This window comes from Netta rufina, assembly GCF_964035555.1.
Source record: "Netta rufina genome assembly, chromosome: 3".
Taxonomy (NCBI): domain Eukaryota; kingdom Metazoa; phylum Chordata; class Aves; order Anseriformes; family Anatidae; genus Netta; species Netta rufina.
This window is the reverse complement of record NC_140125.1, coordinates 28,984,927-28,998,777: the sequence shown is the minus strand read 5'-3', so window position 1 is coordinate 28,998,777 and position 13,851 is coordinate 28,984,927. Positions and strand designations below refer to the sequence as shown.

Genomic DNA, 13,851 nt, shown 5'->3' with positions numbered 1-13,851 from the left:
TAAATGAGCCTATGTCAATGAAAAAGAACACAGAAAGTAAAGCAGTACATCTGGGACCTCTGAGAGCCAGGGTTTTCCCAGCCATCATGCCTCACAAGCTACAATAAGTAGGTTGGGAGTTTAAGCAGACAACAGCCCAGGAATTGGTTATGGTAAAAAGTATGTAAGCAGATAGCTGGTAGGAGAGAAATAGCAAGCTTCAGGCAGATGTAAGGAAAATAAAAATTTAAAAAAATAATAAAATAAAAAAGTGAGGACAGAGCAGGAAACACTGAGATTTCTCTTACTAAGTTTGCTCCCTCTTGGAGCAGTGCTGCTGATAAACCATCAGTTCTGTGCACAAGCACTGGACACCAGTGTTGTGCTCTGCAGGCATGCCTGACTTTCAGCAGCTAATCCCAGAGCAGAAGCACCAAAACAGCAGGATGCCAGAGATATAAATCAGGCACAACAAAGAAGCTGTGAGATAGAGGTGGGAATGAAGTTTTCTGTACATGAAGCATTGGTACTTCTTCAGGAGAAGAGGGTGATTCATTTTTCATGGTGCAAGCTATAAAATAAAAACTGTGGGTTTGCTTTTCCTGAAACTACTAGCCTATGAATGTGGGGGGAGTCTGTCAAGTCAGATCATCTACAAAAGTAAAACATGTCACTGTTAAACATATATTCTTGGTTATATCAGTAGCTCGGAGGCTTGCAAATTACTCCAGAATGTCAGGATCCTCAAGTGCAAATCTTTTCCATGAGAGGACTGAGTTTGCATGCCCCCCCAGCCCAGGACCCCTTGCCACCAGGAATCCTTGTTCTTCCATTCTTGTTCTCAGTTGTGATGAGTTTGTATGTAATTATGTACCTCAGTACAGTGGTTCCAACATGCAAGAATGAGGGAAATGTTTCTCAGAATATCCTACAATGTACTGATTAACGTGTTCAACTGCAAATGGAGAGACTGCGGTATAGATTTGTTGTTCTGATCAATACAGAAAATAGATCTGAAACGGGTCTTCTACACCCAAGGCCAATGCTCTGGTCTCTGAATAATTTAGAAAGAAGAAAATGTTATTTTCCCTTCTCCTCTGATGTTTTAGAAAATTAAGATTAATTTTCATTGTTATTTTTTCTTAATTACATCCAAGTGACTTTCTATTGATTAAATTAGACCTTTTTTAATTTTTTTTTTCAATTTTAAGTATTAAAACAAACAAACAAACAAACAAACAAAAAACAACAACAACACAGTAACTTCAGTTGTGTATAGGGACTGAACCTGAGTGGATGACCTTGTAATTCATAACCTGAGTTGTTAAGCTGGAGACTCCAGGAGATTCCTGAGTCTTTTGTTCGACAGATCAGTGATGACTGAAAGTGGATTGTACTTGCTACAGAAAACATTTGCCAAACTAGCGAGATTAGAAACTTTGTAAGGGCAATCCCTCTGTATTATACCTTAAATTAAATGGAAATCACCTAGGATAATCAGTCATTATTTTAGTTTGGTGAGGAAAAAATTAAAGTTGAGCTATGTACACATAAAAAACTAGGCTCTACAGTTCTTTGACATTTTGGAGTTTTCTTTCCAGAAAACTTCTAATTCAGTACACTTTAATGAAAGCCCTAAATTCACAACTAAGAGCATCAGATATTTATCTTGCACTGTACATTTTATAGTGCAAAATTGTTAATGCTTTTGGTAGTCTGCAACAGACTATATGAATAGTGTTAGAAACACACCTGCACAATATAGGTAAAATAGTAGCAAACTGGCATTTGCCATATGTAACATTTATTACTGAACACTCAGTCTGCCTCTGAGTAGGAAACACAGCTGTTCTTGGTGTGTCTCCTTTATTCATAGTCCCAGGTACAGTGTGATAATAAAGTGCACACAAACTTTGTGCTGCTGGCATGATGCCACTGGATAGGTGCATAGTCTGGAATACCTTCTGCACCCAGAATTGTCCCAGCAAAGTGAGTGACGGTGTGCCCCAGGCTCCCCACTGGCCTGCTCAGTCCCTTGGCTTTCCATTTGGGAATAACTAAGGTCTAGTCACCTGCAGATCCCCGAGGAGGTGAGTAGGAAAGTTAAAGGCATAAGCCAGGGAGCAGGAAAATCTCACTGCTTGCCACAGTACAAGAGAGGGAGAAATCAGCTGCTTCTGTGGCATTTAAAAAATGAATTTTTTAGAGGAATTTAAATTAGGAAAAAATCTGTATTAAAGAAAAAAAAGTCAGAAAACTCCTCCTACCTCAAGTAACAGCATCTACACTGCAAAGAAAAACAAGTGAAGGAAGCACTGATAACATTGATGGGAAGACTTTTGGCTTTAATTTCTCATATGCATTGGGATTTGTGACAGTGGCAGACTGAGCAAGCCTGCCTAATGCTTAGCTGTGATCACTGGTCTGGAAACCCAAAACAAAGGCATCACATTTACAGAGAAGCCTCACTTAATTGCCACTGCATGCACATTTTCTTGTCTCAGCAGGAACCAAGCTAACAGGGCAAGGTGCAGTCTGCTCCTCAGAGCCTCCTTGGGGGAGATACTCCATCACCACGTGTGGGTGTCGCAGCTTCAGATGCCACCATCAGTGTTAGAGTTTCATCTGTTGCAGCCTAATTGTAGAGAAGGTGAAGAAATGGGCTTGTTACAAGTTTGTGGTGTTTTATGAAAAATACAGCCAGTGCAAGACTGACCAAACTCAGTTCATATATTAAGTTAGAGAGCCATCAGATGATGATTATCTTCACTCATAACCTCAAAAACAAGACCAGGTTTAATAACACTGAGTTTAAAAACATTATATGTTACATTACCCATGCACTTTCCAGCTGTCCCGCTTAGCTGTAAGAACTTACTTGCCAGTGTCCTTTGATGTTTTCTCCCTCCAAACCTGTAACATTAGTCCATTTCATGCATGAGATGAGAAATGTGAAATCTCTTGAACACAGCATATTTTCACAGTGCCTCAGTCCAGTGTCACTTAACATGCCATAGCAAATTATGGTCTAGTGATGGAAATTAAAACTCTCTAAAATAGCTTCCTTGTTTTTTGTCAGTGGGGGATAGACTTTATAGATGCTTAAACTGGTTTAACCTCTTGACATGTTAAAATGTGTCCCTTTACTGAGAAACAATGAAGATATCGATTTCACATTAATCAAGAAATGTTTCTTTATGAACAATTAAAACTTGTTGCATACCTGAGAGCTCTACCGTGACAGACCAGAAGTCCATGTAGCCCTGAAATCCAAACAAAGACTATATTTTCTGGAGCATAACATTTTGAACAAACTTTTATGCAATACAATCTGTGAGATCTTATGTTCAATGTGCAATCATGGAAGATTTCCTAATTAGACTATTGAAATTTGCTTACTGGTTATTCCTAAAAGATAAAAAAAAAAATTAAAATCACAAAGATTCTTGTTCAAAAAATACAAAACAGTAGTAAAAATAATAAGCATTCATAGGAATGAAGCCCTTTCCCTTTTCAGTTAAGAGATGGCTTATCTAATGTTTGACTAAAAAGAACTGACATAATAATTGAAATTTTTAGTTTGGAGCAATAATTAGTCCAAAAATTAGTGCTAGGCTGTCCTTGAGTAATGATACTCAGTTTAATGAGGAAAATCAACAGGAGCATCTGTATGAGATGCCAGTAAATGCTGGCCTCCTTGTCCTGCTCTGCAACGACAAGTGGTGCTGCTCTGCTTTGTCCTGGAAAGCTTTGGGCAGCCATGTGGTACTTGCATGGCCAGCTCTGTCTCTGGTTGGAGCCAGCTCTTGGGCCAGTGACTGCCATTTCCCAGCTAACAAACATTTACCTGTGTCCCAAGCTGCTACAAGAATGAGAACTGCAGAGTAGTACTGAAATCTGGGGGGTCATGCCTAAGACAAACACATACTAAATATTTGTCCAGTGCATTAGCACCTTGGAAAATGTTAGGTTTTACCCCATCCTTCTAATGTTTTTTCAAGATAAAACTGTCCCATCTGGCAAGAGCTTGTAGGTTAATCACACATGAGAGCAGCTCATCAGTAAATGCAAATATTAGTGGGGAAGGAAAAAGAAATGAAGAGAGAGCATCATCCAGCTTAGAATGAGTAAAATCTGGATTATGCATTTGCTCAGCCAATGTCTCTTGTCTACGGTCTCCTCCAAGACAGGGAAAAGCCCCAGTGTGAAGTTAGGAGAGGACTGCAACTCCCCACAGTAAGCAGAAGGATTTTGCACATGCAACCACTTGGCATTGCAGCTGTTGTGAGAAGTCATCCCCTAAATTCAGTAAATGCTACCTTCCTCCTCTTCAGCACCTTTCTGAAAGAGAACTATACCTGTGGGGCTGTGTGAGAGCAGCCTCCCATGCTGCTGTGGTAATTGAAGCAAAATCCTGCCCCCGTGGGCAATGCTAAAGCCTGTTAGAAAAGTGAGGGCTGGCTAAATCCTGACCTGACTTACAGTTTCTGTTCCTGTACCTCTCCAGGTGTGCTTCTGCCAGAAGCAGTTTATACCAGCTCTGTGCATAGCACTGGGAATGCCACTTGGGATTTTTGTCTGCTGATGCTGGCCAAGCTGCTGGCATGCTGCAGCTGTGCCACATGTGAGTGGATGGGGAATGGTGAGACCAAGGAGGGTTGATCCAAGCTCAGTGTCTCATTTTGCTCATGGAAGGGTTCATGCTGTTTTCCCTTTCCTAGTTGAATGAATGGAGTTTCCCTTTCTCGTTCTACCAACATCTGTTCTAGGGACCATAAAGAAACATGAAAAAAGAGCCACTGAGGCTGCTTAGCTGAAAAGATGAGAATTAGAAAATTAATATTTTAATCTTCATACATTTCAGCTCTGTCCCCTGTATAAATTTCATATTGATTTCTTATAAGCCACATATGTATTGAGGTTGTTGCTGACTTGTTTGTCTGATTACTTGAGGTGTTAGTGTATAAACAGGTCAGTCAGCACATTTGTACATAGCAGCTCATAAATCATCACATTTTTGGAGTTCCCTCACACCTCCCCCCCCCAAGATCTCTAAAAGTACAGTTGGAAGGACAAGTCTGCATTAAAAAAGTTAATACGTTATGGTAGCAACACAAACACTGAGACCAATTGATTTCGTATTCATCAATGTAGTTGTTTACTCCAGCTGCTCTGCTGCCTCCTTGTACTCTGACTCCCTTGTCAGGGTATGCGTGCAGGTTTTCATTTATGCTGGTGTATTATAATAATATTGTTAAGTAGTTTCAATTCATTTGGCCAAACCTTACCTATACACACAAAAATTCTACTCTTTAAAATTTGGGCATATACTTCTACATGTCAATGGCAAGAATATATTAAAATGTTAAATTAATATTAAATTAATATTAAATATATATATATATACTAATTATTTAGATGAGCATCTACTACTTCTTCTGAACTTGTTTTCAATTTTTCTTTAGCCGTATTAGTACAGGAAACATTTTCCTGTGTGTGATCAGTCATATGCTATACCTCTCAAAACTGACCTGTTTGATGTAGTTGACCAAATACAAAATTTGGCTTATGAAAATATTATTAACATTGTATCTGAAAAAAATAGTTAGCCTCAACCCTGAAATTATGACTCACAAGAGATGATCCTTACATCAGACTGTAAACTGCATATCTCTTAGAACTGATGATTATGAAACCCAACCATAGAGAGCTAAAGAATCAGGTTTTATTTTAAACGTATGCTGGAACAGAGTTTGAAGGAGATTGCCTGTAAACTGGAAATAACAAATGCCTATAGAACTGAATATGAAATCTTCATATTCACTTCTCTATTTAGGGCTGCTATGGATTCTATGCTTTTAAAGCTTATTTTTCCAGTCAGAGGACTAAATGGGATTCAGAATAAGAATGGAAGGATATCTCTTGAGAAAGGCATGTTGTCTAGGTTGTCACTTTTCCACCTATAAGATAATTTTGAATTATTAATACCTGGAGAAATGTTCAGGTGGACACCTCTCTTTTAAGGAGTGTAATATCCTCTGGGCAGAGAAGGGAGATGGACCAACCAAATCAGAAATCCTGATCACTGTGGGGCTTAGGGGATAAAGTATCCAAAAACCATCAGCTTACTGTGGAGAGCAATATCCATGGTGGAAGCCATGGTGGAAGTGATGCAGAATACCTAAAAAAAAAAAAAAAAAAAGTTACGATATCATAATCTGTCTATAGGAAAATTTCAATACATTGAATCAGATTATCAAGTCAGGTCAACAAATTAACCAATATTTTACCTGTTTTTAGATTAAAAACTCCTACTTTATGTAATATCACAGTTCATTCCTGACATGCTGGAATGTGGTTATGGTTCATCGTAAAAGTTCCATTGAATTACAACTCCCGAATAATCTGTTGTTGCAGATAAAAATGCAAAATTAATTCATAGACTTTATCCCATGATAAAAGCTTGTGCAGCTTTCCAGTGCATCATTGAGTGAATTGCTTTAATAACTAATAGAAACCTCCAGGAAGGGAATTATTAGACAGTTCGGTACTCAATGGAACTCATACATATTTGCAGAAAGTAGCCAAGCTTGTAGGCCTGTAAAATTAAGCACAAAAAACTTCATCAAAGGGAAAATTCAAAGTATGCTTAGTATTTTCTTAGATTATGTCCAAAGCTGACAATCATCAACTGCCTAAAAACACTTAATAATTTTGGACATGCTGTCTTAAGTTGTATTCCAGTGTCACACGTCTGTTGAGACTTTCTTTACACTTGAACAACTTACCTATAATATTAGATGAAAGCATAATTTAAGATTAAAGAAATGCCAAGAAACTGAATTTAATGTAGGTAAAAATTAATAGAGGTAGAACCAGACACAGGGAGCAGACCATGCCAGGAAGGAGACATCTTTCAAAGAAGTACGTAGTATTATTGTCAGGTGATATGGTGAACTTGATAGATGAACAGTCTAATCCAACATTTCAGACCATGATTTCCCTTCAAAATTATATTGTAGGGGAAAAATTCATCCTCATTTGTTTGACTTTTATTTCATAGCACAAATAATAATATTGCTATTCTGCTTTTTGTCAAAACCCATTCTGATATAATGCATCTAAGCAAATGTTCAAAACCAACTTGCATATCCCTTTGAACATAAAATTAATTGATTAGGAAAATAGATATTAAATTGTGTAATTCCACTGAGTTACAATACAACAGATGACTTAACAACTCATTGATAGGGCAGAATAAGTTCATTTACTTACAGAATAAGTACCATTTACTGTAGATGTAGCATACCTTCACAGTTATGTTTCTTATGGTAGTCTCCTTGAAGTCAGTTTGATTTTACTGAGTTGTTCACTTAAGATAAACAATACAACAAATGTAAATATTAAATATCCTTTGACTATAATGTTAGACAGAGCCATGTGCTGTTTAATAATTTATTATCTATTTATGGTGCACTATCAGGGTATGCCTGTGGTATTTTGAGGAGTGGTGTAAGCTTGCTGAACCAGCTCTGCTTCTGTTGAATTGCAGCCACAGTAGGGTGGCTGTAAGAGACACTTACGTGGTTTCATGGCTTTTGTCTGGCTCAGCTAAAGCTCAAATCTGCCTGAAATACACCATGACAACATAACCTATGCTATCCTTTCCACACTGAAGAGCTAACTCTTGTGGGACAGTCATTATAACTTATTAAAAGAACTTGCTAACGAACTGAAACTGCATGCTTGCAACAGGAGGGTGAGGAAAAAGACAGTGGAAATCCAAACACCTTCTAAGCAGTGATATGTAGTCCCATGTAATATACCTGACCAATGGTCCTTATTAACAGTAAATGCAGTCTCAGCAAATGTATAGCTGAGTTCATGGAAAAGCTGCTATCTTGCCTGTATGCAATCTGCCTCTTCCTTACTTGAGCTCTTTGCCATCTGTGACAGAGCTACTGCAGTGTGCACATTCATCTTTGTAGCATAAGGTGCCCTCACTTGTGGTGGCCGTCTTGAAGTTCTGGGAGTGACCAACAGCAAAGCCCTCAGCAGTCATCTCTTAGCAGCCAAACCCAATCTCACTCAAAAATGGCCTTTGAATTTGTGGATTATTCTGTGAAACAACCTGGCTGGCTGGCAGTGCAGGTGTGCAAGCGTAAGGGCTTCCTGTGGTTTAAGATTTGACAGACTCCAGTTGCTGCCCCTAGTTATTTGACAGTGATGTGGCAACACTAAGTGGTTGCTGATGAACAGGTTTGCAGTGATCATGCCTCTGTTTTCTGTTTTTGTTTTTTTTGTTTTTATCTTTTCCTCAGGGGAAATCGCTCACATCAAAGAGGTTAACCAGTCTAGTGCAGTCCTACTAAAAGGATCACCTTGTAGCATGGAAGCAGACTCAAATCATTATACATACTTTGTAGCTCACTGATTGCCTGAATCAGAGGACAGTAGAACAAGATGTTGCATGAGCAAGGACCTGACTTGTTTTCTTTTGTGTATACTAAGGCATTACAGACTCCGAGGGACTCTCTAGCCTTTCGATGCCTCCATTTCGAAAACTGTCTGCTCACTTCCTCCTTCATATCAAGCTGGATCTGTGTCTTTTTATTTTCTGCAAGCTCAAGTACAGTGAAAAAAAAGCTTCTGCTAGGCACAGTTTATTTAAAAAAAAAAAAAAGTCAATCAAAAACTGGAAGAAATGTAAAAAAAATGCATATATTAATAAATATACATATGGCATCACATTTATTGCACAATAAATTAGCACAGAAGGTTTCATTTCACTGATGTATTCACATTGAGAAAGAAAGCCTGTGTCTTTGTCTGTTGTCTGTATATTCTCTGTTAATGTTTCTTGCATTTATTTTTATACCATATTTAAAAAAGAACACCTTTTACTCCAGATGTATTAAAGTTGATCCTTTCTCTGTAAATTTGTGTATGTTTATATTGTTGTTTTATCTTTCATTAAAAGATGCAGAATCTCTTTCCTTTGGGAAGTTTGAGATTTTAATATTGAATCTGAAGATTAGTCAAGAGCAAAATCATTCCTAATAGTTACTTACCTTTTGCTTTCCAAAAAGTGACATGAAATGGCATTTTCTTTCTCTCAGTGACACCTAACCAAACACACTTTATTGATAATCATTTACTCTTTATTTTCTTTTTATCAAGCTAGCAGCAGTGAGACCTTTCCAGCTTGCTCATCATCACATAAGCAAACCTTTCTTTAAGCTAGACCAGGTCTGTAAGAGCACACCCTCTACAGTGTGCTCAGTAATTCAGTTGCTGCTCAAGAGCAGATCAAGTGAAGTGCATTTTCTTAGGAATGGCCTTGAACAAATCTAGCTGGAACCATTAGTGTGTATTTTCTAAATAAGACGCTATTTCTTTCTCCTTGCTGTCATGTGTCAATGCAACATTTTAAGCTGAAAAGGCAGCGGTTTGGGAGTGCTGAGAATAGAGTGCAAACCTTGGGTAGTAAATGTAGGAACTTGCAATTTTAATTCAGCGGCTCAGTTCAAGTATGCTGTTGCATGTCTAATACTGAGGCTACTCACAAAGACCTACTCAGATTTACAAGAGTGTGTAGCTGTTGTCCTTGGGACAACAGATGTGGGACCTTCTGAAGCTAAATTGAGCTGGAACCAGAAAACCTGTGCTTGGAAGAAGAAAAGCAGCACTTCTGACTGATACAGATGACGTAAAGGTAGTGGCAGAATCTCCGAGCACAGAAGTAGTGGTGTGAGCTAAGTCAAATTGCAAGTACCTCCAGGGCATTATAGGATGCATAGGACAAACATGCTCAAAGAGCCTTCTTAGCAGTGCACAGGAGAGACTCAGGACAGACAGAGCTGGTACCATCTGTGGTCTTGACTTTTTTGTGACATTGGCAAACAGGAACCTTGTTTCAAAGGGACTACCAAGCCTAAAAATGCCCCCCACCCCCATTCCTGACACAAAGTGGGAGGATGGTCATAGACACAATCAGGCAATAAATTTGAATACATTGGTGCTGGAGTCATCACAGTTAACACCAGCTGCCTACCTGTGTTGCTGCCGCTGGGAACAGGGCTGCTGAACTGCTATAACCCTGACTGCAACATCTCTAGAGTAATGGTCTGAACAAACCCAGGACCAAACACATTGTACATCACCATGAATGGCTGCTCCCTTGGTTTTTGTTCAGCTGAATTTTCCGGGGAGGTGGGATTTTTTTTTGTTCTTTGTTTGCACATGCTGCTATGTTTCTGGTTTCTAACCAGAATAATAATCGCTGCATTAAGGTGTCACAGTTTCTGTCATCATGATTCTTTTGAGCTGAATTTTATCACAGAACACTGGAAATGCCCATGAGAGCTTGATTTTATCAAGAGCTCCATCTAGGTCAAGTCAAAATATTCACAGTCTAAAGAGGCCATATAAATTCTAATGAATAGCCACACTGAACCCCAGATCTTAAACTCTGAGATTTAATTTTCCTTTACCACAGCAATGTGAGCTCTGAGGCATGAACTTGGGTCCAGAAAATCCACAGAAATTTGAGCTCTGTTTCACTTCTCAGTGCCAAATTGAGATATTTATTTCCAAACTCCTGCTGCCACCAATTGCATCAGCTGGTATATTGCTGCTTTTCCTTAGGATTTAACTAATTAGATACCAGCAGCTGCTTTGAAGAATTACTCCCTTCAAATGACTAATGTTTCAAATTCATGTGTTAGATAATCATTGAACTTTACCCTAAGGAAATTAATTTTTTTTTTTTTTCCCCTTTTTAAATCACTTTGCAACACTGACCAGCCAAGAAAAATATCTGAAGTATTTGTATTTCTGAACCCATTTTGTACTCATTCTGGTTCTTCTGTTGTTTCAATACATACAAAGCCTGCATTGAATGGCTGTCTTCTATGTTTGTGCAGGATCTAACACAATGCCTGTAAAGTAAAAATGCATATTACAGTAAGAATTTGAAAGTAGGCAGGGAGCAGTATTAAGGTTTCATTTGAACCTTGTTTCAAGTGATGCAATGCCACCGTTACCCAGGAGTGAATTTGGCCCAAACAGACCAATAAAACCTGCTCTACAGCCAGTTGATTTTTAAAGGGTTTGTCTGTGATCTCTTCATCCCTCCCATGATCTGTTAGTGTTGCCACACTGGGAATGGAAGCTCCAAGTAGGCACGAATATCTCCACAGAGAAAAAACATAGATATTTATAGATGTTTGTTTCCGAACGTATATGAAAAGACACTTCCACCAATTAAGATTAACTCAGATTATGGCATATTTATTCTTACCATGGCAAGCAGTTGAAGTACACACTAGGCAGTGATGTATCTATTAGGAATTTCAGAGAGGTCATGTATCTGCTGAGGAAAAAAAAAAAAGGACCAAGCAAGATTTCTTTCCTCCTGGGGAAGAGCCATCAGTTAGCACCTCCTGGTGCCTCCCAGGAAGCTGGAAACACCCTTCATTGGGAAATATTTATTTTAATATGCTTTAAAGGAACCACTCCACCTGAGAACAGCTGAATATTCACCAGATTTTCTGTAAGGTGCGATTAAAAACTGCCCACTGACCCTACAACACCAAAAAAATGGAAGGGAAAAGGCCTTAAATACCGAAGAGAGAAAGATCAAAATGCTGAGCTGAAAGAGCAGTGGAGAGTGGCCAGAAATTAATGAGCTAAAGGTGAAGACAGAAGAAAGAAATGAGAATTAATTGCATTGACCAGAACGGAACCAGCAAGGGAGGAGAACTCAGGCACTGAGCACTTTGGCGCAGGAGAGGCGGCGTGCTGCTGGTGGGATGCCAGTGCTGGGCAGAGCTGGAATCAAAGCGCAGAGAAGCAGTCCGACCAGACCATCTGCGTCTGCCCTTTTAAAGCCCAACAAGGACACTTTTTTTTTCCTGAAAGAAAGCTCTTAATACCACATATATGGAATTTCTCTTTTTTCAAATTGCACCCCTAATGTCATTTGAAATACTAAATGCCCAGTAGTCCTCCAAGAAATAACAAATGGGAGCAAAAAAAATAGTTCCTGAAAATGAGACCTACAGGAATGTGTTTAGGATGTTTATTTATTAAAAATATGGAAGAAAGCCACAGCAGACAACTAAAGTGAGAGAAGACTGTTTTCTTTAAGTAACAGTTGGGAATCACCAGTGATTTTTTTTGTGTGTCTTCCATTTGTTTATCTTTATGCCAAATGATTAGCAGCAGCTGCTTGAATTTAGATTTTAAAATTACCATATTTTAATTTCTTTTCTAGCTAGAGATGTCATGCACAGAACCAGCACCACTGAATTTATTGACTTAAGTGCATAAAACAGAAATTTTTCTAAAAGAAAATTAATAACTATAGATACCTGTATAAAATAAGATACAAATCCCAGGATATTCCAACAAATTACCAACAATTTATTTGTACATATTCTGTGTCCATGATTCATTTAAGCATGTTGCTAAGTAGTTCTGAATAATACAGATTTGCCTTTTGATCTCACTAGGCTAAATAGGTTAATGAAGTTATGCTGAAGGAGCCCCAGTATCAAAGACATGGAAGCAGAGGACAATCTGAGGCCAGGCTCCCTGTGGTTGTGCTATTCTGGACTGTGGAGTCCTCGAGTGAGGTTTGTACAAATAAATGGGTTTTGTTTGTACAGACATTGGCTTGAGGACGGCAGAGTCTCCCCAGACACTCATTATCTCTGCTACTGCATTTTTTTTTCCCCCTAATATCTAAACTAAATCTTCTTTGCTTCAATTTATCCCTTTAGCCCTTATCAGGCTGCTACATTCACTGTAATAAAATGTCCCCTCCATTTTTGCTCAAATATGTAAATAGCCATTGCAATGTTACAGTGCCCTTTGATTTCCTTCCTGGTGTTTTCTGAAGTGTGGTTTGACTCTGCTGCTCTCCTCCAGCTTTCACAGAGGATGGAGCCTGGAGCAGGCTGCAGTGCTCCTGCCCAAGCTTGACTGCTACAATTGCAGTGCAGGCTGTACTTCTGTCTGTAGGCACAATAGCAAGGCTTGCCCTTTTTGTAGTAGAGAGTCACCGCTGAATCATTTCCTGTGTATGAGGCACTGTGATGCCCAGCTCCTTTGCAATAAAACATAGGTGGTTGTTCCCCCTTGGTGTGTATTGCTGGATCAGTGAGATGTCTGGCTGTCCATTGGCTAGCATCCAGTTTTTCAGGCTGTTCTTCTCTTTTACTAAGGTCATTTCTCTTTTTTTAAAAATCCTAACCTCTGACGTACTTGCAGACCATTTTGCTTCTGGTACCTCTATGTATGGGTAGGCGTGAGGAATCTGCTGTCCTGATTCTGTAACACTGATGCATGAATGATAGTGATTATCCTCATCACTATTTGCCATAAGGGATCTGTATGTGCAAATTGTTAAGAGAAATTGCCATGATAATAAACTCTGAAAACCTGCACAAATTCTAGATGATAACCCTTATTTACAAGGGTGGACATGGATAGTAAATATCAAACAATATTAAGATACGATTGTAAATGTTACCTTGTTAGTGGCATTTGCACAATTTTTATTGTACTTTTTCTTCGCTCCCAAAATATATTCTGACACATTTGCCTTATCCTTTTTTTTTTTTTTGATTTAGCTAGATTTTGAAACTTCTCATTAGATTCATTACAGATGTCACCTTTCAAAACAAATGCTATTTACTACCCTTGCTATTAACCTTGTGGCTGCTGCTTCTTCTGTGTCACAGAAATGAAGCTTTTCAATATTCATATAACTCTCCTATCCACTTCTTTATTTCTTTCCGCCTTTCCTTTTTGAAAGATACATGGCAAGGGCATTTTTAATGTAACTTTTCCACCTTTTTGCTGAAT

General features: G+C 38.6%; 1 protein-coding gene across 2 annotated transcripts in view; it reads left to right on the top strand.

Moving 5' to 3' along the window:
- Window positions 1–13,851, top strand: part of RGS7 (regulator of G protein signaling 7) — a gene marked incomplete at both ends in the record, with an annotated part of 263,440 nt that overhangs the window by 238,256 nt on the left and 11,333 nt on the right. The window contains one exon of one of the 2 annotated variants that reach the window (XM_084284271.1): window positions 8,301–8,351. The exons of the other annotated variant lie outside the window; for it this stretch is intronic. Coding sequence (XP_084140397.1) covers window positions 8,301–8,351 — 51 coding nt within the window. Of the gene's footprint in view, window positions 1–8,300; window positions 8,352–13,851 lie in introns of those variants that run through there. 2 annotated transcript variants of the gene reach the window in all.